This window comes from Protobothrops mucrosquamatus, unplaced genomic scaffold (genome assembly GCF_001527695.2).
Source record: "Protobothrops mucrosquamatus isolate PMUCROS unplaced genomic scaffold, P.Mucros_1.0 scaffold106, whole genome shotgun sequence".
Taxonomy (NCBI): Eukaryota; Metazoa; Chordata; class Lepidosauria; order Squamata; family Viperidae; genus Protobothrops; species Protobothrops mucrosquamatus.
This window is the reverse complement of record NW_015386478.1, coordinates 1,641,351-1,666,665: the sequence shown is the minus strand read 5'-3', so window position 1 is coordinate 1,666,665 and position 25,315 is coordinate 1,641,351. Positions and strand designations below refer to the sequence as shown.

At 35.5% G+C, this 25,315-nt stretch overlaps 2 protein-coding genes across 3 annotated transcripts in view; one reads left to right on the top strand and one right to left on the bottom strand.

Moving 5' to 3' along the window:
* TTC37 (tetratricopeptide repeat domain 37) overlaps nt 1-16,523 on the top strand; it is a gene marked incomplete at its 5' end in the record, with an annotated part of 33,712 nt that extends 17,189 nt beyond the window's left edge. Inside the window, 6 exons of the mRNA XM_015812678.1 lie at nt 994-1,115; nt 2,076-2,234; nt 8,914-9,066; nt 9,842-9,972; nt 10,801-10,924; nt 15,393-16,523. Of these exons, the coding sequence (XP_015668164.1) occupies nt 994-1,115; nt 2,076-2,234; nt 8,914-9,066; nt 9,842-9,972; nt 10,801-10,924; nt 15,393-15,473 (770 nt within the window). The remainder of the gene's footprint in view (nt 1-993; nt 1,116-2,075; nt 2,235-8,913; nt 9,067-9,841; nt 9,973-10,800; nt 10,925-15,392) is intronic.
* A 1,706-nt stretch (nt 16,524-18,229) lies between these two features.
* Nucleotides 18,230-25,315, bottom strand: part of FAM81B (family with sequence similarity 81 member B) — a 32,480-nt gene continuing 25,394 nt past the window's right edge. For both annotated transcript variants that reach the window (XM_015812682.1, XM_015812681.1), the window contains 4 exons: nt 23,150-23,256; nt 21,396-21,531; nt 19,092-19,287; nt 18,230-18,566 (listed from right to left, as the gene is read on the bottom strand). In XM_015812682.1, the coding sequence (XP_015668168.1) occupies nt 18,436-18,566; nt 19,092-19,287; nt 21,396-21,531; nt 23,150-23,256 (570 nt within the window). In that variant the 3' untranslated portion in view covers nt 18,230-18,435. The remainder of the gene's footprint in view (nt 18,567-19,091; nt 19,288-21,395; nt 21,532-23,149; nt 23,257-25,315) is intronic.

The following is a 25,315-nucleotide window of genomic DNA, read 5'->3' as shown; positions in this document are numbered from 1 at the left end:
TACTTTCCTTTATTCAAAAATCTTGCAAATACAAAACTCCCAAAACAGTGGTGGCGAACCTATGGCATGCGTGCCGGAGGCGGCACTCAGTGCCCTCTCTGTGGGCAGGCGCACTGTCGCCCCAGCCCCGCCTCCCCCACGCCCCCCTCACCAGCAGCCTCCCCAGAGGAGAGTCGACACCCGGCGCAGCACACACAGAGCAGCGCAGCCAAGCACATGGCAGCCGGGCAAAGACTCCGCCCTCGCACCCCATCGCACGCAGATGATACTGTTGGGCATGGGTGGAGGGCGTGACCGCCATGGTGCTGCAGGGCCGCCTGGCGATCTGCAGCAGGCCATGGAGGTGGTGGGTGGCCCTGCAGGTGGGTAGGGGCGGCAGAAGGGGCGGAGCAGGGGTGGGGTGGTTTTTGGGCACTTGGTCTCTAAAAGGTTCGCCATCACTGTCCTATAACAAATGGCATTCTAACTAGACCCTTTCCATAGGTCACAAAAACATTTATCTTACAGTGAAAGAAACAGATTAGTTACATAGTGAAAATGTACGAGTTTAATTCATCCAGTGGTGATCCATTTTTCCTGATGATCAAGTATGTCAGTGGCTCATGTAACAAATTAAATGCCTACATCCTGTTAATTATTTTGGGAAATAATAAGTTTACTGTTACAAATTAGAAATTTTGCTCCCTTGTAGTACTATCATAAAGGCAGACTTTAATTTCTTCCCACTATTGATTGTAGCAGAAAAATGCTTGAATCCAAAGGTTCCTGGAAAGTTGGAATCTGAGGAGTAGAAGATAGTGTAAAGCCAAAATCTTCTCTCACCATGCTAAATATTTTACAGTTTGAAATATAGTTATATATTTTTAAAATGTGGATTGCTTTAATATCAAAACAATTATTGTTACTGATATCAGAATAGCATACTTTTTGTTATAAAGACTGGGGATTAATACATGGGATATTATGAAATAATGAACTTCATATGCTTTGTAGCTAAAGAAAAAGATCTTCCAGCTTCCAGAGCTCAGGAAATCGAAGAGTGGTCTCTTTTCCAAGCTATTACTGGCTTAAATGAGGCAGGTAGAACTTCAGAAGCTGAGGCTCTCTGCGAAAAGGTATGATTAATGTTAAGATGACTTGTGCTATGATTGTTCAATTTTAGATAAGGTTACTCAAAAAGCCTGATCCAGAGGGTTAAAAATTACTGCAGATATTGTCCATATTCTCAGAATATCTCAGTGAAACCATACGAAAAGAAATGGTAAATATGCAGCAGTGTCATTACTGGTTTTGCTTACAGTGGAAAGGCTGAGATTCACTTTAGACTTGTTTGTAAATATTGAAATATTTTGCCTTTAGTTTACTATTGTTCTGCATTCTTGCCTCTTCTCACTAGCTCATTTGGTTCCTTATGGGATTATTGTAAATTAAAGCGCAGGTGACACGTTTAATGAGATGCAATTGCCTCTAATACATTTTATTATATGAGGGTGAAGGTTTGTTCTCCAAGCTTGAGGGTTGGTTTCCGAACGTTTCGTTACTAGGCTAGGTAACACCTTCAGCAGTGTTTAGTGTCTATTGCAAACATTTTATTATATTTATAATATGTTCAATACGTTACCCAAGTTCTTTTGGTGGATTACAAGTACTTCAAAGCATGAACACAATTTTAAAAATACCCAAACAAAGCTGACAGCATAAATAAATAGCACAAAAAATGAAAAAAAAATACAATTTAAAAAATATCAGAAGTTAATTGAATTGCAATTATTCATGCATCAATTGCCAGTAAAACTTGTTTGAAGTTATAGCTTCGCTACATGAAACACGGAACCAACATAGCTGCTCGATCAAAATGTGCTGGGAATCTTATTTTAAGCATCATGAAAATATTTTGATTTCACCAAATCAAAGTATAGAATCAATGGTTTATCTCCCCTCTTTTTGCTCACTGATAACTGAAATAGCTGGATTCCTTGACTTATTGAAATTGTGTTGCTAGAATAACAGCTCTGCTTTTTTGTGAAGTGGTTTTAATTATTTTCTATGGAACTAAAATCATTTTTTGCCTCTAGGGATTAAAAGAATTTCCTGAGCAGCCAATGTGGTACCTTCTCTTAAGACAAGTTCAATGCAAACCACTTTTGCAGTCTCACAAAGAGCTTCCTGATGCCATCTTGGAAGAGCTCCGAAAGGCAGTTCTCTCCAACTCCACATTGATTACAGCTTGGCATGTAAGTTTGTCTACATTTATCCATGATTGGGTTCTCTGTATTATATTCACAGTATGGGGACTTCTTCATCTAGTACTATGAATAAGTAGTCTTTCTGCCCTCTCTCGAAAGCCTGCTGAAAATTGGAAAATAATATGTTGTGTGGACAGAGTAGACTTTAGAGATACCACCTCAGACTATAGCATATACACCTTGCTGTCAGTTTGGTTGAACATCCTTACATTTGAATCCAAACCAGTGTGGTCAAATTAGGAATTGGAAGATCGTAGATAAGCACAGTTTTCAACATAGATTTTTTTCAGCAGGCATGTCTACCCATGTTGGAAATGTATTTCTCTGAGCATTGCAGTCAAGTGTTATAATCAAAAGCTGCTGGTCTGCGCATTTTGCCAGTGTAGCAAATTTTAAAATCCGACTGCTTAGTTGCCCTGTTGCTTTTAGCATCAAGACGCTAAAGTCAATAGAGGTTGCCCATAAATACTGTCAATAATTCTTAATCTTGCATCAGCACATTGGTAGTTGGTGGCTTCTCCAGATGATTTTTAGAATCCAAGTAGTCTTTGCATAGTTGTCTTTAATGCCATTCTTCTGCACTTAAATGTACTTGATGTTTTGCCCAGAAAATAGGGCTCTTTCATTACTGGAAGCAAAAAATGTTTTGACATCATGTCCAAGAAATAAAAGAACAAAGAATAAGCTAGGCAATGAATTGTTGTCTCAGTATTTCTGGATGATACAAATTTTGGAAAATAAATTAGTGTTTATTTTCTAAAACTAATTTTATTAAGAATTATATTAAGCAGATAAAACTACCAGAAACTTAATATAGGAATATTTTTTTGTCTTTGTATATATAAAGACAAAGTGTGGAAAAAAGGAAACAAAAGAAATCATCCCCAAAAGAGAAAGTAGGAAAAAGAACATTTATCCTTCATCCCCAGCAAACATAGTCAATATTGACATTATATTGTTATCTCTTAAATAACAAGATACATCTTCATTTCATAGCCTATTTTCTAGAAATGCATCTCTACATTTTGAACTGTTATTGATCAACAAAGGTTTAGTAGAATTAACAAAAATTTCCAATGACATAAGTACAGTATATAATCCCTCTTTCCATTTAGTCTAAATCCCCTTTGTACCTCTCTTAATAATTAAACATTTCAAAATAATGACAATATCCCTAGTTGTGAGGGAGGGACTTGTGATGCTCTAATGAGGTGGAGAGCTATGTTGGCAGTAGTGTATTCTACCAGAAGGGTTACCCATGCCAGACACCAGATCAATTATTTCTTGGATCAACAAGAAGTACAATAGATACTAGAGTTCCTGGGCACCTGGCGACATGGGCAATGGGACTCTGGAGTGGTAGCTGGGGAACCATGGCTTAGCCCTGTAGGAATTGTCGAAGAACTATAACCAAAGAGAGAATAAAAGTTAACTGTATTCGAAAATTGCATCATTATGGCCTGCTAATTATAAATCAGAACCAGTAAGTGGACATACTTAAAATGAATGTTTGAACAGTGGAAAATTATTTATCCAGACTCAAATACAAAATTATATTATAGAAACACTATCAAAGCCATCAATATGTGACTACATATGTACAATACATTGCTTGAATTATTAACCGGACCCAAGTGGAACTGGACAATTTGAAACCCCCCCCCCAAAAAAAGTTGATGACTGTTCACTATGTGTTACATTCCCATCACGGAAGTGTCTTCGGACAACGCTGGCTCCCTTGGCTAGGAAATGGAAATGAGCACTGCCCCCCACAGTCGGACATGACTGGACAGGGGAAACATTTACCTTTTTTAAAAAATCTGCTCGGCAGAAATGGAGGCAGAGGTTCACTTCAAGTCAAACTATTGAAGAAGAAAAGTATGCATTGGCTGATTACATAAAAGGCAGCCAAGAACAAGAATTGATGCAAGTTAAAACTTGGAACTTACTGAATGTGCAGGAAACAAATAAGAGTATAGAAATAATTAATAAAAACAAGAACAGAATGTTGGAAAGGAAAAGCATTACATGGCCAATTTCTACAAACTATCAGAGGAGAAAGTGGAATTGGAACATTAAAGAAAGAAACTGAAGACTTGATTTTGGCTGCTCAAGAGCAAGCTAATCAAACTAATGCAATCAAGGCCAGAATTGAAAAATTTTCAGATGATTCAAAGTGCAGATTGTGCAAAGAAGCAAAAGAAAGAAAAGCAACTCACATACTCAGCTCATGCAAGAAAGTTACACAAACTGATCCTGAACAATGACATAAGACAGTCACCAAAATAATTCACTGGAACATCTGTAAAAATTAACATGTGCCAGTAATGAACAATTGGTGGGGACATAAAGTTGAAAACATAGTTGAAAATAAGCGGGTTAAAATATTCTGGGATTTCTGATTACAGACTGATAAAGTCTTGGCCCATAACAACAACAGATTTAACAGTGGTTGGAAAGAAGAAAGTGTAGATAATTGATGTGCCAATACTTGAGGACACTAGAATAAAAGACAGAGAATTGGAGAAGATCACAAAGTAAAATCGAAATCTAAAGATTATGGCATAAATTGGCTGTGGTGGTCCCAGTGGTTATTGGATGGCACTTAGAAAATCTGCATATTGACAAAATTTTCATCTGCCTTTATAATGGATGGATGGATCTGTACACATACTATGCTGTAACATTATGACATCCTAGGTTCTTGGGAAGAAGTTGATGAATATGAAGCCTACACTAGCTAAATAACTGGCAGCTGTGATTTCACATTTTTGTGTATATAATAATAAAAAATAAAAGAACTGGGGGGACCAGAAAATAAACAAAGTAATAAAAAATGAAGAAGTTAAGGTGCTCTGGGATTTTGCAGTTGAAATAAGCATCTGCTATATACCGCATTTCCTCCCAAATAAGATCTGGTCCTATGTATTTATTTATTTTCCTCCCAAAGAGGTACCAGGTCTTATTTATTGGGGGGGTCTTTTCTACTCACCTCGTGGCAGCGGCACCAACAGCCCTGCCCAGCCAACCCACTTCTGCGGCCAAAGGAGCAGCTTCATTCTGCAACTGAGAATGGAGCTCAGGCTTGCATTTTGCCTTCAAAGACCTTTCTGGAAGTCCTGTGCAGCTGAGAGCCGAACTACGGATTGAATCCATAGCTCAGTTCTCAGCTGCACAGGCTTTCTGGAAAGGCCTCTGACTGGAATGCAGGCCCGAGCTCCATTCTCAGGTACAGAATGAAATTGCTCCTTCGGCCACGGAAGAAGTGGGCAGGCGAGGCAAGTGTCGATCCATGGGAGGTCTGGCTGCAATGGTAAGCTCCACACCCCTGCCCTAGCTTGGTTTTTAGGCATGCGCCTCACCCCAAAACTAGGGCTTATTTTTGGGGTAGGACTTATATTAGGCCCATCCCCCCAAAAAAATCTAGGGCTTATTTTCAGGATAGGTCTTACTTTCAGGGAAACACGGTAACACCCACAGACTTAACAATTGTCGACAAGAAAAACAAAAAAAAGTACCTGAAGATAACAGAATAGAACAGCAAGAACTGGAGAAAATCACACAATACACTTGCAAATAGGTTAAGTAACACAACTATGTGACAGTTTTCAGGATTGCAGTGTTATATAGGCAGATAACTAATTGTGTTGTCACATTCTGGATCAACTTTATCCTCTGAATGGGCTTCAGGAACAGCTCCAAGAGGTGATTAAGATATGAATGACTGTAGGTAGGATTTCCTGATCCAGAAATGGTTACAGTTGGCATACAAGGTGGATTTGTGCAAGAGAAACAACTATAAACTTCTCTTCAAGTAAGAGCCATAATTTTAGGAGGATCCCCAATTTGTGCAGCAGGTCTTTCTGGGATTACACAACCTTTTTCAGAAGACAAAAATTCCCTGAATCCTTGTGACCCTCAAATCAATAGCAACTACTGTAAGTCTTGCAAGGGTTGAGCTTGAATCTGTTTTCCTTCATGCAGATATACACAATCTCTAGAGTATAAGTCATTAATAAATGCAATCAATGGTCTTTTAATACTGTGCCCAGATCTGAAATCTGACTGGAAGAGGTCCAGATAATCTACTTCCTCTAGAGTCCTCTGACATTGTAGGCCAGCCATCTATGTGGCAACCTTCACCAAAAAGTAGGTTGGAGATGGACTGGATATTATTCAACTCCATTTTTCTTTTTGAGGAGGGGCAAATCATTACTTCCTTAAATGCAGTTGCAACCACCTTTTCCCTCAAGGATATATTTACCACCATTTTGACTGACCCATATGTCATTTCCAGGAGGCATTGGCCAACCAGGAAGAACACATTTACAGCTGTGAGAACTCTGTTCACTTCCTTGGAGCCAATAGGCTACACCAGACATGTCAAACCCGCGACGTCACGTGATGTCGTGCAATGTATCGGGACGTTTTTGCCATTGCTGGCAATGGGATGGGCACCACTTCCGCATGACACATCCGGCCCATGGGCCGGCAGTTTGACACCCCTGGATTACACAATACCTAAGTCAATTCAACTGCACAACTCAGAGGGAATCCAAGCTACTTTATCAAACAAATGCCTCAAATATTCTTCATAGCACATATAGTTGTCTGACCCACCCCTCCCTAAGAGGAATTGGAGCAATTTAAAGCTACTGGACACAGATTTCAGAAAAGAAGAAAAATAGCTGTGTCTTGCTATTCTTGCCACCAAGATGTAACCTTTGATAAGGGCCATGTTTGCTCTTCATCTTTCAACACTTGCTTCATCTCCCAAAGATGTCAGAAGACCAGGAGACTTTCTGGAATTTATGTGCAGAGAGAAATCATACAGCTATGATCTGACCTAGGGACATTACCAACTATTATTTCAAGTGGCAACTAAGGCTTCACTTAGTTATACTTCAGTATGCATAAAGCACAAAGTTTCCCCAAATATACTTTGAAATTCTGTAACTCCATCAGGTCCCAGAATTGACCAATCAAGAGAATTCTAATTCCCTGTTATGGTACTGGGAACAGAACTTCAGAGTATTCAAAAAGTTATCCATTTATTACAAGGAACAAAGGGTATTATCTCCCAACTTTAGATCATATTTTCACTACTTTAAGATCAAAACTAGATCCATTGCAATCCTCCTGCCTCAGGAAACAAAGTGATGAATATCTTTTGTAAAATAATTAGTTGCAACACTACATGACCTAAAGAGAAACAAGAATAAAATTATAGGTGCTTAGATCCATGTTTTAAAATTAGAGATCTGTAGAAAAGTAGATATAAGATAAACATATAGCTGGGTTTGGTGTAAACTTCATTTTTGTTTAGTTTAAATTATGAAAATATTAAGGAATTTGGTTGTGCCTAACAGAAGCATAGAAATGCATAATTGAAAATTGAGCTATTCAGCACCATGGTCAGCTACTTTCAAGTCTTAATTTGAGCAGGTTCCAGCTATCCCATTTAACCATTATATTGGAGATTGATTTGGAATGCAACGCAACAATGATAACGTTTGAATGCTTATAGATGATAGTAACAAAAGCCAATATTGTGTTGTTTATGAGTGATGTTTGTTTCCTGGGACAATGTGCCTGGATTTATTTGCCCCTTTTGGAAAGAGCCTACCAATGTTATCCTTACTCTGTCAGGAAAATTGATATGGAAACTCTCCAGAGAGGATGATTATTATATATTTGCATAACTTCCTTTATCAACTATACCACCTTGGGGAGGGAAAGTTATATTCATGATCTTTAATTTTTTTTTTTTTTTAGTCTCAGGCTTCATTGCAGGTTCATCTATATCAGTGGTGGCGAACCTATGGCACGTGTGCCAGAGGCGGCACTCAGAGCCCTCTCTGTGGGCACACATGCTGCCGCTGCCAGCAACTTGCACAGGTCCATTAGGCCACCACCGCTGCCCGGAGCGGCAGCCCCACCCAGCACAAAGGAGGCAAAGCAGCCAGCTTTGCCTAGCAAGCTCAAGTAGAGGTGGTAGAGCACGCCCACACCCAGGAAGCCAAAGGCCACCCTGAGCAGGGAAAGCCAGATCCCCATCGTTGCCATGGCCCCCCAGTCCCAGCTAGGATTGCGTGCCTCCCCCCATCTATGCTGGACCTCCTGCCTACCGCCCCACCCACCAGAGACCCCCTGGATCTCCTTCAACCTTGCCCGGCCCCCACAGGCATCCCCCCCATGAGCAACATCAAGGCCAGGCCCACCCCAGACACTCCTCCCAGTCAGCCGTGACAACCGCAGCCACGCCCACCCAGTGGGCTACGCGCCCATGCCACTTGAGGCCACAATGCTAATGCGGCCCTGGCACTTTGCGATAAATAAGTGGGTTTTGGGTTGTGGTTTGGGCACTCGGTCTCTAAAAGATTCGCCATCACTGATCTATATGTAATTTATGAATGTTATTGAAGTGTGTTTGTTTAAACCATTCAGGAGATCACTATATGAAATTCCAGATTGAGTTAAATATTTCTGAGTTTCTTTTATTTTAGTTTCAGACATTTTATTTTTTTGTTTTTAAAATAACCTTGGCTGTTTGCAATTTCATTTTTAACACAATTCTTAGAGTAATGTTTAAAAACTAGAAATTAAACATAAAGCATGCTTTTTAACAATGGACTTGATTCCTTTCCCCTCCCCCTCCCCTCCCCAGTGGTTGGCACAAGTCTATCAGTCACAAGGAATGATGGTTGCTGCAGAAATGTGTTACCGAAAAAGTCTAAAATTGGCATCTCAGCAAGGCAATTTGAGTGGGAAACTCTCTAGTCTTCTAAGACTTGCTAAACTTGCCCTGGAAATCTGTATGGTAAGAGTGTAAATTGTTAAATAATAAAATTAATAAATTGCAGTAATGTGATACTAAAATTGTTTTTCTCAATTAACCATTATGGCAGGAATCAGAAAATATACAGTCAAGATATTTTGTCTATGCAAATTGTATGATAAAGTAAATTGTACTATCAGGTTTCATCACAAATGTACTATGAAATAATAGTATTTGTCAGCTATAAATAGCTCTTAGAGATTTATGCTTTTTTAAAAAAAAGATATTCCACACTGTCATGATTGTGAATTTTTAAAATTTATAATTCTAGAAATTTAGTTGTTAACAGCATATACTGTACATACAGCTAAAATAACCAGTGATTTCTCTTTAATACTGGAAGTCAGGTCATTATTCTGTTAGTAGAATCAAGAATTCTTTGTTAAAATAATTAATAGTGGGGAGTATAGTTTTATATGGTGGGTTACTTATGAAAGGGGATACTGATTAGAGAGTTTCAAAATAATATTCATGACTTAAGACCTCTTTTTGTCGATATGGAGGGAACAGTTGCATAAAAAATAGATTTAAATAAATATTTGGTAACATTAGTAGCTTTGACTAATCCATTTTACCAAAAGAGCTAGAAAGCTACTTCATTATGTTGGAATTTGATGCTACTTTTTATACTAATTAAGAGGTGAATGGAAAAGATGATATATCACTATGAAACTATTTGTAGCTCTTAATTGCTGCGAGACATAATGGTGTTAGATATAAGTAACTGGTTTTTCGTTTTTTGTTTGTTTGTTTAAAGGCTAATGTTTCAAATGATCACTGGCCATCTCTAGTTCAAGAAGCCACAACAGAAGCTATGAAAATTTCCTTCTGTCCGCTGGGTATTCTATTTCAAGCACTTATGCAATATAATCGCAAAATGGGTTCACGGTGGGTATGGATTTGTGTATTACATGGCATTCATTTATGAATGTCGCTACATTTTTATTTACCCTAATTCAAAAATATCTAGATAGCATAAAATAGAAAACAGTTGAGGGTTGCTGTCATAAATTATAAAATTATAATAAGATGCAGTAGAGCAGTGTTTCTCAACCTTGACAATTTTAAGGCATGTGGACTTCAACTCCCAGAATTCCACAGCCAGCATTGCTGGGAGTTGAAGTCCACATGCCTTAAAATCGTCAAGGTTGAGAAACACTGCAGTAGAGAGTCTTGTTTGATGGAGACAAAATCCCTAATGGTCAAGGTCTAAACTTGTTATTTCCCTGTGAGGACATGGTTGTTGCAAATTGCTGTGAAAGTTTTATTGTCAGAGGCCATTTAAAACTGCAGAATAAATTGCCTGTTTGGGAGCTTTATAGGAAACTCAAACCAGTATTTCTGGCTGTTATACAGCAGCTTTGCTTGCATGGAAATATTCTTTGAACTGGGACCAAGAGTCTGATTGAGAGATAATGAAGACATTTTCTCACCTGTAAACAGTCCACATCTATCTAACAGGCTGTTTCTGCATCATCTTAATGGGGCAGTTCAGTATTTCACTCTCTTTTAATAATGTGTTATATTTAGTTTTATATTGTAGAATATAACCTTTTTCTGCTCATTTGTACTGAGAGAAAATCATTCTTACTTGTAAATATGAATTCATGTAAATATAAGTATATATTTGAATATCTAAAATGCTGCAGATTTGTACTTATTTTGCCATTTCTTATTACTTCTTATAATAATCAGTATTCTACTTTTTCTTTGTAGAGAAACACGTCGTATGTTAGAGAGAGTGGTATATCAATCTGGATTTCCAGAAACTGTAGTATCAGTTGCCCGATGGTATCTCTTAAGACATTTATATGCCAAAAATGATTATGAATTAATAGACGTAAGAACCATTTCATATTTTATAAATATATATATATATATAACTTATATATATAAGTTTCTCAATGCTTTATTTGGGAGTTTAATATGTCCCAGTGTTATTTATTTAGGTGAATATATTAAATATACTGAATTTCATTTGCAAAAAAAAACATTAACATTGCACTTACGGAATATTCTTCTCAGGAAACACCATTAGAATTTGTGTTTAATAGCTTTAATTAAGGATTACAATTTTATATTTGTAGTAAGCTACATTTGATTTTGTTGTATCTTTTTTCAGTTCAGTTGTTTGCATTTATAAGTTGTATCACTCATTTTAATCTTTTTAGAAGAAAGATAGTTAAAGAACTTTAAATATATAGTTAAAGTATGTTAGGTAAAGAAATAATATTTGGAATACTGAAAGTAATGTGATATACCATAATGTATTCATGAATCAAAAGTGCTCATTAATCATACAGTTGATGAACAGTAACCATCAGGTTATTAAGAAAAAATAGAGAACATTGATTACAGTTGACAGTGATTTCAGCAATTAAAGAGTTTTCCTTAATATTGGATTGGGTTTTTTTTATAAAAGTTTTATTAATTTTTAAAAATTAGTCTTTAGTGCTTAGTAAACAACATGTTGTCTGGGTTCAAATATTTAACATTAACTTCTTCAATATAAATCTGTTCAATACTACACAGTTCAGTATTTTTCCCTGATCCTTCTTTCTTCTCCATATTTTTTCCATTTTCCCCTCATTACACCATTACAATTTTTGGTACTGTTAATGTATACAAAGTTAGATATAAGCATCTTCATCATACTTTACTAATATCATACAAATAACAATGATATCAATTCACAAATCAATAATGTCAATTCATTATTCAATATCCTGTTCTTTGTGCTCTTGTTAAGGTTTGATTTCCCATCAGTATTTGAAATATGTTTATCAGTTATGATTTTCTCAATATTAATTACATTTATATAGCTAAAAGTTTTATTCAAATCAACCCTCTTATCTTCATATTTCCCATATCAAAAAAAGAGAAAAAAATGCTATCTTAATTCTAAATCATATCTTTCATTATAAAAGTCTAATTATATCTAAGGGTCATCCGTTCTTTTAATCTTATTCAAACAAGTATTTAAACATATGCTCCCTCTAAAACAGACATGTCAAACTCCCGACGTCATGTGACGTCGCACAACATATCGAGACGGTTTTGCCATTGCCAGCAATGGGGTGGGCGCGGCTTCCGGATGACTCATCTGGCCCACAGGCCGGCAGTTTGATACTCCTGCTCTAAAAAGTCAAATCTTCTGTTTTTTAAATCTGACTCTCGCTTTCTTTCTTTGCCAAGTTGCTTTCCAAGCCAGGGCAATTAGATCGCCCAGAAATTTTCTTTCTATTTTTGTAAAAATTGCTTGGAATGAAGAAGATAATTTAGGTAGGGTATTTTTGGGGGGAATTCTGCCCATTTATATTCCTTAAACAACTCCCAGTTCCTTTCTCCCCCCATTTCTCTTTTCATTCCCTGTCTCCCAAGTTGTGACATTTCCCTTAACAGCTCTATATTCCCCTTTTTAAAATCTTTCTTGCCATCAGATATATTTTGCAGACCTAAGGGGTAAAAGGTCTTTTGCATTTTTATTGTTATAGCTAAGTCTGCAGTATTTTTTTTGTATATAGTCGTTTATATTTCTCTTTTATCTCTTCCATCTCTAAATTCATTTCCTCTGTTTCGTCTTCTGACTTCTGGATTATTTGTTCATACTTTGTAGTCATTATCTGAGAACTTTCTAGTTGTAGATTGAATTTAGAGATTTGCTCGTTTATATTGTCTAAATTGCTTTTAGTCTCATTGTGATTTCTTTTTATGTCCTTTTTGCATTCAACAATTGTTTGGTGAATTAGTTGTAGCATAGAATATATTTCTTTCTGAAAGGTGTTTGTTTTTTCTTGAGGCATCATTCCTTGAGATCCTTTACTGTCACCAGACTCAGTAAGAGTAGATCAAAATTTCCTCTAGTTTTCTGGTCTTTATATGTATCCTTTATAATCCAATAGATTCCAAAGTATAGGTTCAGTTCTGAACAATATTTTATAGTAATCCTTTGTCTCAAGTATCCAAAAATTGTCAGGCAAGGTTGTAATCCACAATGTTCGAAGTGTTCAAAATGTTCAACCTCTGTGAAAACAGCTCAAAGGTCTCTCCCAGCCAGGCGTAGTCCAAGGTCAAATTTTTCTTTCTCTCCCACTAGCTATTAAAGTTAAAAGTCCAAGCTCAGTAGGTATTTATAATCCAAGAAGGTCAGGGTGATAAGTATGCCAAAATATTTTCCTTTATTGCTAGCTGTTCTCCCAAGCTAGGAATCACCAAGGAACCAGGAAACAAATTATACTGCTATACACAAATCCACCACTAGGTGTCATTCAAAGTCCATTTTCCACTCTTAAAAACAAATGATTGATTTCTTATATTTCACCTCAATGTTTTTTTTTCAAAGAGAAAATCTTAACAGTTATCTCAGTTCTCAAATTTATCAAAGCTGTAGCTTTATGTTACTTCCATTTCAATATTGTATGTTTCTGTCCCCCATAAAATTAAAATGCCACTTCTGTTACATTCGGAGGTTTTAGCTTCTTGGGAGCCTTTCCCAGGAAATTCAGTTGTAAAATAGTAAAGAAAGGATCAATATTCTCATCCAGTTCCAAACATGTTGTTTACGATGTATTAAGTAGTGCTTTTTTCTTCTTCGGTTGTCAGCAGCTAATGGCCGGCCACAGGAATGTAGCTGGTCTTTCCCCTGCCGGTTTGGAGGGCTTTCCTTGGATTGAACGGAAAGACCGCCATTTCTCCATGATCTATAAAGCACTCCTCCTCTTCCATCGCCTCTTCGGGGTGATTTTAGGCCCTTTTTAGAGCCCCCAGCAGGGCGAAATTGGGCACGGAAGGCAGAGCCCTGCCTTCCTGCGTCCCATCTCACTGTGACACAAACCGGAAGTCCCTTAATATTGGATTGTTTATTAATATGGCTGCCCATCCTGCAAATATAACTCTTGAGTAGCTGACCACACATTAAAATGATTCTGGAAAAAAAAGAATAACAATAATGGAGGATTAAAACCCACAATGGATACCAAAAATAAACAATTGACAAAGGCCTTTCAACGAGACATCTGGCCTCTCAACCGCAAGGCCCTGGAGGTGAACAGGTTTGAGCCGAATCTGACCTTTTGGAGGATGGTATTTGTGACAAAAAAGGTACTATTAGTTGAACTGCCCTTTTGTTCTTCTATTTTCCCCTAATTCCTTTTTGTTCCTTCATATAATAAATGTAATCTGAAGTAGCAATGGTTGAAGTACTTGATCTGCTTTCAACAAAAAGGACAGTTACCACTGCTAAGTGCAAGGAGTCATTAGATTCCCCCACCCTCACCTCTTACATGTTCATACCAATTGTGACCTGTTTCAGTTTTAAGTATTGAACAGAGTAAAGGTGGGATGGGGACTTTGGCTATCTTGCCATAATCCTTGGAAGAATAAACTAAGAAAAATAAAAATAGAATAAAAATTAAAAATAGCATGGAGGATAGTACATTACTTATTTAACTCCCCTCACTAACCAGACATCAAACTGTAAGTTGCAAAACTAGCGGTGTGCACAGGTTATGTTTTCTTTCGAACCCCAAACAAACCATCTTGTTCTGGAAATTATGCTTTTGGGTTAGCTGTGTATGAAAATCCAAAATAGGTTTTGGTGTTGCTGGGTTTCAGCTGAAACAAAATTCAAAGACATCTAATGATTTTACAGGGCTAGCAGAACAATGCTGAGATACTTCCCTTTCCCTTTACTTCTGGGTGGCCATGTTTCCCCTCATCTCAGTGCTTCCCTTTGCTCCTCTGCTCCCCCCCAAAACTACTGCTGCTAAAGCCCCAGTGCAGCAGATCCTATAGGCCTTCCAATCTTCCTTATCTCTTCCCTCTCTCTCCAATTCCTCTTAGTTGCTGCTAATGTATCTACTTTTGCACCTCTTGGTTATTACAATGGTCTTTGCAATAAAGTTCAAATTCCCAGCACAGCTTGCCCCCATTGGTTTAGCACTTGCCTAGCACTTTTCCTGCCTCTCACAAGCTGCTGCTGATGCCTAGATGTGCCCTTAACAATGAAAACCCTCACTCTTTGGCCTGTTCTTCTTCCCCACCCTCACACTCTTCAGCCCCATTTCATTCTGTATATAATCCAAACATCTGAAAGATGGATGTTTCAGAGCAGGTACAGACTACCTTAAAGCAGCAGTCCCCTGCATGGAATGGTTTGGCTCAGAAGGTTTTGCAATCCCTACATACAACTAAGTGGCCTATTTAGCTTGTGATTGATTAGCAAGTAAGTGAACATCCTTAACTCTTATACTCTGAGATACTCACATTAATGCGTAATTCTTTTTTTCTCCGCTTTCCGAATTCTGCAGGCTCTTACAGCAAATGCCAAAGCTAATGGAGATATTCGAGTTTTGGAATTAGACAAGAAACTCTCAGCAGCAGACTCCTAGCACAAACATTAGTGAGGAATCAGAATAACTTTGGAGGCTTTTGGAAACAACATCTTCATGACAAATACCTTGATTTTAAATCATAAGTGCTAACAGTCCAATTTATATTAAAGAGAATCAGTTATTAAACTATCCAATTGAAGTTCTATTGAAGTATACCTAATCTGTGCTCCTACTGAGAAATTACAGTGAATACTAGTGACCTTGGAAAGCAGAAAGGTTTTGATCTCTGCTCTAGAGGTAAATGTGACAGATTTCTGTCTTTAAAAAGGAGCCTTAATAATACGTCCATGTGTTAAATAAACTTTGGACTATGTCTATCTTCATAGTATGCTAAGACTTTGCTGTTTCTGTCCATGTCATTTTTTTTTACTATTTAGCAATGTATCTTTCTACAGCTTCTCAAACAAAATAAATAACCTTTAACTTGGTGATGAAACAATAAAATCTGTTGAAACACTGTTTACATCTTACTCTGCGTGCAGAAATTTGTAATTCAGAACTTTATAATTTCAACCAACCATTATTTTCCTGGCTATATTTAATGTTATGTTTCATGGCTGTCTTTCACAGTACAGTTGAAGTAAACCTTTGATTTCAGAGAGATGATGGGCAGAGCCTGAGAAAAGTAGATTTTCAGTTTTGTTGTGTTACTCATTATCTTCATTAGAGTCCATTTTGAAAATAAATACTTTTAGTTTAAATTAGATTCAAGGATAATATGAGGCCATAGTACTTGATGCTCCTTGTTCATCAAGTTCAAGATGTTTCAGAGTAGAATACTTTAGAACACAGCATGAAATGGATGGCAAATATGAAGTAGGACATCCTTACAATAGAGCTAGATGTTATTTCATTGTTCTTTTTCTTAAATTGTTTTTGATGTACAAATGTTGGGCTATAATTTGGAGCCAAAGGATGGAGAGTTGTATTTTTCTTTCAATTTCAAGCCATTTCTGTGATTTAAAATTCTCTTGTTTTCTACTGTCGCCACCCCCCTCCACCTCCACAATAAAATATACCAGAAAAAGAAAGGTTAAGAAATATTTCTTCCACATTAAATTCCACTTTAATTAAATTTATTATATTTACATGCTGTCTGACTCCCAACTACTCTGGGAAGGGCAGTATGCAAAATATGAGACCCAATACTTTTTGACTGAATTGCTCATATTTAACCCCTCTTAAAAATTCTTCACATAAATGCATTAAGCTCTTCTTTTTTCTTTTGTAATGTGGTTTTTATTGATAATGGCCATCAGTTTGTTTGTCATTAAAGTGAAATTATATTTGTTGTTCTGTTAATCATTAGATAATTACAGTAAATCTACATTTCAGTAGAATGGATAGTTCCTTTGAAGAAATAGTTCTTAATTTTAGATATTCATATTCAGTACTGCCCTTGCAAACATCAATTACGGAACCTACTTCTGACGTAAAGGTTGACGAAATGATTCAGTCTGCATTTTATGAAAATGTCAGAATTTTTACTGTTTATAAAAACATTTCCCATATTTGCCTAGTTAGTCCCTGCTCCTTTTGAACTATGTGCCCCTTCCCTTTTTTTGGCTGTCGGATTTGAGAAGGTAAAAACTAATAAAGGACACCATCTGCTATTGTATTAGAATAATTCTATATTTTTTAAAATCAGTTTTTTTCCCTCCCTACATTAGAAAAGGGTTTATAACGGGTCTTCAAACATAGCCCTTTTATGACTTGTGGACTTCAACTCCCAGAATTCCTCAGCCAGGCTGAGGAATTCTGGGAGTTGAAGTCCACAAGTCATAAAAGGGTCAAGTTTGAAGACCCCTGGTTTATAAGATTACTGTTTATAAGATTACTACTATCTAGCCTATAAACCTAAGATTCTTCATCAAGTTTCAGTGCTATACAGAAGCAAATATAATCCCCCAAAAATGAACATGAAGAGGAGAAATTAATTACTTTCCCCAGTGCTTTACAGCTTGAGGATATTACTACTGGAACTGCTATGTTAAAGAATAGGTTCCTTTCAGGTTATTGGCCCCAATTCTTCCTATTCACTCAAATAATTCCATCAGAACTGATGGAACCTCATAGTTGATGCTTTAGTATTTTTTCTTCAGAGAATTATTTGAAGTGTTGCAATGAAGTTTCTTTCAGGAAACAGAAATGTTACACAGCAACCTTTGCATTATTCAACCACCAGATTTCTATTTTATAGAAGACTGCAAAGCAAGTTCCATTTGAATTTTTAAGAACATTTTCTCCTCAAAAACTGATGGTGACTTATCTGGAATCTCATTGTTAGAAAATGTACTGTACATGAGAGTTGGTCTAAGGAGGGGGTATGTTGCTTGTATCTTTTTTCTAATTCCATACCTACCTTGCATATCTATTCCTCAGAATATTTATGGGCATATGGCTACATTTTTGCAAACTTAAGCTTTTTCCTTCTTACAAATAAATAGCAGAATTAAAAACAAAATGAAAAACAATTTGATAGCTAGAAAACTGCATGTAAAAGTTCTCATTTGAATTCGCAGAACAATTGAAATTGTAAAAGTTCTTCATAACATTAGACAAATGTTTTAGGAAAAGTATTTGTCTTTTTCATAACTGATAACAAAATTACACAAGTGAGCTAGTAAGGTTGTTTTAGCTTCTCTGTAAAGGCAGAGGCTCCTAATTTGTAAACCTCAGGATATAATTGCAGATATTTGGTTGTAATGATTTGTCAAAATAAATCAAGCAATGACTTACACAACTTACTATTAGTCCTTGCATTTTATTTTTTTTCAAACATAAATGAAGTGTTAATGTGTTTCTATTTTAACTTATGTCTGTTCAGCACTATCACAGTGTTTTTTGTCCCAGATTTACAGGAAAACAAGTCTGATAATGTAGAAACAAGAAGTTAACTTTTAAAACTTTTTTAGTATTTTTCCTTGATGGAACAAATGTAAATGCTAAACAAAATGTATTAGTCTTTGAGTTCAGTGAGTTTTCGTCGTAGCTTTTTCATATCTTGTTTGAATTTCTCTTCTTCAAGTTTCAGCTTTGTTGTCTGTATATGTTTGAGTGCGTCAAGAGAATCACGGATAGATTGAAATCCTGGCAAATAAGGCATCTTTTAGTAAAGTTGATAAAATTATCATTAATATCAAATTTTGTGTTTATACAGCATTTCAAAATAATTTTTAACTTGCTTCTTAGCTTAAGGTCATCATTTGATCTATCATTTAATGTGTCATTGAAATATTTTATGAACATTTTTTTTTCAATTAAGCGAATGTGACCAGCTTTAAGATGAATTAGTTCAGTTCTCCTTTAGTGCATAATAATGTAATGCCTGAAATCAGACTGATTAAAAGTATATATATATTTTCTGGTAAGACTAGAAATCAAAACAGACCTGAATTGACAATTTCTCTATTTAACAAATTAATTGGTTATTTCTGCTGAAAGTTTATTTTTGGCCTTTATGACAGAAAGATTTATAAATTGAACCACAGCAAGAAGACTTTTGGTTTTCCTGCTTATGCCATGATTTGGTAATCTGGAGAATGATAAAGTTGTGTGGCTATATAACACACATGCAAATGCACAAATGCATGTAAGTTTGAAAAATAACCTCACCTGATCTGTATTCATTTTGCATTCCTTCCAGTTCATTCCACATCAGCTTTTCAAATCTGGTAATCTTTGCATGTAGTTTATTTTGATCATTTTTCACCTGACTGATTTCCACATCAAATTGCAATGTTTTTTCTGTGTTTTCTATTCTTTTGGAGATATAGTATAACCCATCTTCCAATTTTTTTTCCACTATTTCCTTTTAAAAGAGGTATTGTGAAAAATGAATAGAATTACTCTACTAAAAATGTTATATTTATTCATTCAGTATAAAGGAATGAAATTAACCCTGCTTCTCTGTTAATTTTTTTCTGTAGACATTCTATAATTTTTATAATTATTTTTATTTGTAAACATTTACAAAAATGATAGATCTCATTTCCCAGTAAAATAGGTAACTAACTTTTTATGGAATAGCCAAGAAGTTGAGATGGATTTAAAGCTAATCTGGTGTACAAGGCTTCCAAATTTTTTGATACACATTTTACTATGAAACTCTGAAGACGTTTCAGCTTATAAAAATTGTTTGGTACAGTAAAGGCAAGGAAAATCCAAAGAAATGTGGGATATCAAAATGATTTGCATGAAGTGTAGATCTGACATGTATATAGTACTATTTACTACAAAAGCCTTTTTCAAGATTTTCAGTTGAACTTGAGAAAAAATGCTGCCTCTTATTTTCTGGCTCATGTAGAAGTCTGGAAAGAAAATGAGATGAACAACTGGCCATGAAGCAGCAACTCTTTCATCATGTTTAGATCCAACATCATAAAATGCTGAACATTGTAACTAAGATCCAAGTTACTAATTAAAGATGTAGGTAGCAACTACATTGGTTTCCTATTTTTTTAAATTAAAACCTAGTCAATTATGGCTTAAATTCAGATAGGTTGGTCTCTGCAATTTAGATTGTTCAAAATTGTGGATCATTTTTTGGCAATCTAGTTTGTGACTCTATCTGGATCAACACCAGTTCTGCTTGTCTACTCTCCAGCAATTCTCCATGCTACGTTTTGAACAAAAACACTATATTTTTAAGAGAGTGCTTAATTTGACTATGAGATTGCTTTTCTCTTTCTCATACTTTTTTCTTGTCATCTTTTTATTTTAAATGGTATGCTTGCAAGTAATTCCAATATTTATAATTTGCTTGGGAAATCTTGTTGACTGAACAGTGGGAAATAAGCCCCTCTCTGAGGAAATGGGTGGTTAAATACGAAATATAAATAGTTTTTAATACTTTAAGAAAAACAATTGTATATTCTACTTTATAAATGTACTTCTATTATCAAATGTTTTTATTCATTTTTGTTATTAGGTTCTTCATTACGTTTTTAAGTTACTAAGCAGATACAAACATAATAAAAGTTAAACATCCCAAGGTAGAATCTGAAGATTTAAAACTGGTAGAGCCATTTCTAACTGATGAGGAGCCTACAGTGATTTTGTTTCAAAAAAATCAAAGCACTTAGTAAACATTGATTTAAAGCTTCAATAGTTTTAATCAATAAAATACAACATTTAAAACTTGCTGCATGATGCAATAATTTAGGATTAGCAATCACACAGTATATCTTTTAGATTATTTTATAAAACAACCAAATTGTCTACTTTTGAAACTGAACTGTTCCAGTTTATCACACCAAGTGCTCCTCTCCCCCTCGCAAAAAACAAATTTGAAGAAAGTTGTGTTTAGATACGAGTGTCCTGATCCTGGATCAGCTACTTTCTGAAGCTAAACACTCTGTCTAAGGATGAATCCAACATCCTTCTTCTTGTCAAAAACTCAAGCTGTAATTCAAGATTGCCGTTTGAAAAAGGAACACTCTGCCATCTGTTAAGAGACTTATTTAAGATGGCATATTTTATTGCCTGCGACTGAAAGAACATCCATAATGTAGCAGCTTAAAATCCATACATCTCTTGACTGTCTCAGGTCCCCAAAGTAACCTTAGTATATTACCTTTCTCCAGCAATATATTGAACACAAAATGCAAACATGGATGGCCTTTCAACGTCTGGTAATAAAATCTGATTGGCTCTTATACTCCCTTCAGGTGTTCCTGATTTCTGTACTTCTGTTGTAGGTTTTTTGTGAGATAGTCTTCTCACCATCTTATTCCCCCGAATTCTCTGCTGCCTCATTTCCATCACTCAGAGAGCCAGTATTACTCATGTGAGATCACTGAAAATGTTAACCAGATCTAAACACTTTTCTGTTTAAAATCTGCTCTTCTTTTATAAAAGCAGCTTTTTGAGAAAGCGTGTTATGCTTGTATTCTTTGCATGAATTACAACCGTACTTACCAATCTGTCCTTGATTGTAGCAAACAGCTGGTTTGTGAGATGGATTTGCTCTTGTTCAGATCTCCTCAACTCACTTTCGATCCACTTTCGTTGGTTTTGAATTTGATCTTTAAAATCATTTAAAATACTATTTATCCTAATATTTAAAGAGAAATTCTTTTTAATTTTCATGAAAATAAAGCATAAAACATGTATTTTTTTTTAAAAAAAGTTCTTCTATACCATGACCTCACTACAAAAGCAATATGAAGACACTGGCTTTTTTATGTTATTTTTTTTTCTTAGTTCAGTCTTAACCAAATTCATGTGAGTAAAACTTCAATCAAACAACGTCAATAACCTATTTGGATTTCATGTCATGAATCAGATTTATTCCATATGCTGTTGAGTTTTCCCAGTTTTGGTAGTTAATGGTTCTCTGAAGTGGCAACATTGGTATAGTTTTGGTTTCAAGGCTATAAATACTTCCATAATGTTTGAATAAATGTATTTTCCCAACAAGAGAGATCTTTAAAATGCAATTTGAAAAGTAAGTCAGCTTCTGATCACAGCTTTTATATTGGCAAATCTAAAGCTGTTGCATGTAAAAGAAAGAAGTTGAATATGAGCATCAACTGTGTGTATGTGCAGTACATGTGCCTGCAACTGATGAACAGATATATATAAGACAAGAATGAAGTGAAGAAACAAACACTTCTCCAAATATTTTTGAGTTGTCTTCTTATCCTGTTTTTTAAAAACATAAATATTGATTTTACAATTAAATATAAATAGTTCTTCATCTCACATCTGAATTAGTATTTCACATCTGATTTTTTAAAAAAAAATCAGAATGCAAGAGAGCATAGTTGTAGCATCTGTATCTGATTTATTAAAGCAGCTGCACCCTTTCAAGGTTAGGCAGCCTTTTCAGTAGGGTTTTTCACTGAAACAATATCTTGGAAACACGCAGCTACTTCAATGAGTGTAAATAGGTGCTGCATTTAAGCACTTGTGTTCAAAAGCAATTCTTCAAAAAGAAAACTGAAGCAGAGCACTATATTTTACACTTCTTTATACGAGTTAGGAAGATAAAGTTCTAATATAGTTATGTATGGCATAGACCTTTTAGGCACCAGGGACCGGTTCCGTGGAGAGAGGTTTTTCCACGGACTGGAGAGTGCGTAGTTTTGTGTGCTGCCTGCATCCCACAGGTGGGGCTTTGTTTGTGCGGACCGGTTGCTGGCATGCTGCGGCCCAGTACTGGTCCACGGACTGGGGGTTAGGCACCCCTGGCAGACACTCTCCCCACCCATTTATACAAAGTCTTTTTCCTTCTCTAAATCCTCAAAGTTTATTCCTTATTTATTTTATATATTTATATTTGTTATATATTTATATAACAAATTTAGAAACTACCCAATTCACTCACCAGAATGACTGTTTACAAAAACAAATTTACATTGGTTCTTATGATTTTCTGCCTTTTTTCTACTTCTATTATAGTTATTTTGCATTGAATAAGAAAAGTTTTGTTCTTATAGCTATCAGTGAAAGCAAATGAAAGCACTGTGCACTTTCAGTTAAAGCACTGAGTTAGGTTTGTAAAAAAATGATGTATGTGATTTAATAAACACTTATCCTTGTTAGCCTGTCAGGATTCTTAAAGGCAAGTACCGGTAAATTAATTTAGTGGTGTTCTGTTGTGCCAATACCATTGTACCATTACTTCTCACCAAGCACATTAACATAATTGAAAAGCTTTGTTCTCTTACTTGAAGTCCAAGAGCTGCAATTCATGGTGTTGATCACCCTGCATTGCCTTTACATTTGAAGTTTGCTCTGAGCTTGAAGTCTCTATCTTGCCTAAAAGATGCATTACCTAATAGGAACAAGAAAAAACAGTAAGAGCTAAAATCCCAGCATTTACATTGAATACACATAATGATTGCAGTGACTAAGGGAAAAGTCGGAATTTAATTCTTATAAGCTTTTCTCAGAATTAATTTTGCTGCATAGTGAAAGATTCCCATCAACTATTCCAAAATAATTATTAGCATCCAGTGTTTGTTGGATTTTTTATAGAGACTTTGTACAGAAATGATCAGATTATATATAGCTTTCTCTAATATTCTACATTTCCAGGAAGAGCTATGTTATGTACTAATCCATTTGGAACAGTCAGCATGTATGAAACTTTTTCCTGTTAAGATTCTAATTGTCCTACTTCTGTCATATTTCTGCATGAAAGGCTTGCCTTTGTTTTTACATAGTGACTGCTTTGGATAACAACTATTGGCATTTATGACAATGATGAAAAAGGAACTTTTCAACCAATCTTTCAAAGGTTTGTAAAGCAAAGGAAAGCTGAAGTAGGATTGTAAGCAGAGTTTTGGTTTCATTTGGTGACTGCTTCACTTAACAACTGTGTTGCGGGTTCCAGTTGTGGTTGCTAAATGAGGACTACTTGTACCAGTAACCCATGTTATATGGAAATGACAAGCATTTCTTCTATTTTTTCAATAGTTGCAGAAGAAGCTTTCTTTCTAAGAATTATTGGCAAGTTCAAAAGAGCTTAATTTTACATGTTCTCTAGATAGAACATATCTGCTTACCTTTAGTCAGTAAGAATGAGCCTTTGGTACAAGATTTGGGAAATTCATATGTTGTTAACAGTGATAAGGACACCAGATAAACATTTCTTTACAAGGGGAACAAAGCCCATTCTATAAGAGAGAGCTGGAGAACTTTTGATCTGTGTATGAGGGCTTCTCATCTGGTTATGGAAACCCCTGCAAAAGTCCCACCTAAGACTTTGCCACGTCCTTAAAGCTCTCATGCTCCTCATCAAGAGGAGCTCAGTGCACATATAAAGTCAGATAATTTTGAAGCTTATAGCTGTCCCACCTAGGATGACCATTCACTTCAAATACAGTAGTAGACACTGACAGCTGTCCAGGAATTAAATTAACAAAGTAAAAAATAATCTTCCCTTAATTAGGAATACAGAAACGGTAACATTGTGAAAAATGTACTTAAGAACAATTTTTAATATGATGAGCCAGAGGAATATACTTCATGAGATTTTTAACAGCAAGCATCCGGTACGATCGATTAGTCTGAGAGTATAACCACATAAAAGTGTATCAATAACCTGGGAATTTCAATGGAAGAATAATATTAAATTTACTTTGAATATTATATAGTGCAGAATGTTGGTATATTACCCAGTTTTGATTGCTAAAATAGAGCATTCGTTTTCAAAAATGTCCTGGAAATATAATGAGCAGATCAGATCATTTTTTCATATTCAGCAGCAATGCAGGTAACTTCAACAATTGTGGAAAATGATTCACACCAGTATGAAACAAATCTTAAAAATTGAATTCCTATTTCAATCTACAATACTACTATTAAACTTCACTAAACCACATATCTCCTCAGAGTATATAGAATTGGCCTATAAATAATAATTGCTGAAAGGATATTATCTGCTTTTTACTGAAAATTGTCAAATCCCATTAATGGAAGAATAGCTATCCAAGCATGAGAATATGTCTCAGTGTCTATAATAACTTCCTATCTTTAAAGCAAACTGGAAACTATTTGTAGATTATAATCTAAAACATGGATTTGTACCACATACAACATGTGGATTTATCTATGCATAGAATCTATATTTTTATTTTATGAGATACATAAATCAAAATAACTATTTTGTAATATGAACTGAGCTTAATACAGTGTGTTGTTTAATTTGAACATTTATAATGGGTTGACCATAGCCTTTGTTACTCAGTTTTAGCTTAAATTCAGTAGTGATTATTAGTCCATTAACATGATTATTCAAATCTAATTATATTTTAGAAAACTATATGACAATTTAAAATTCATCTTTATATATTTTCTTCAGTGTTCAAATACAAAAAAAATCCAAATGC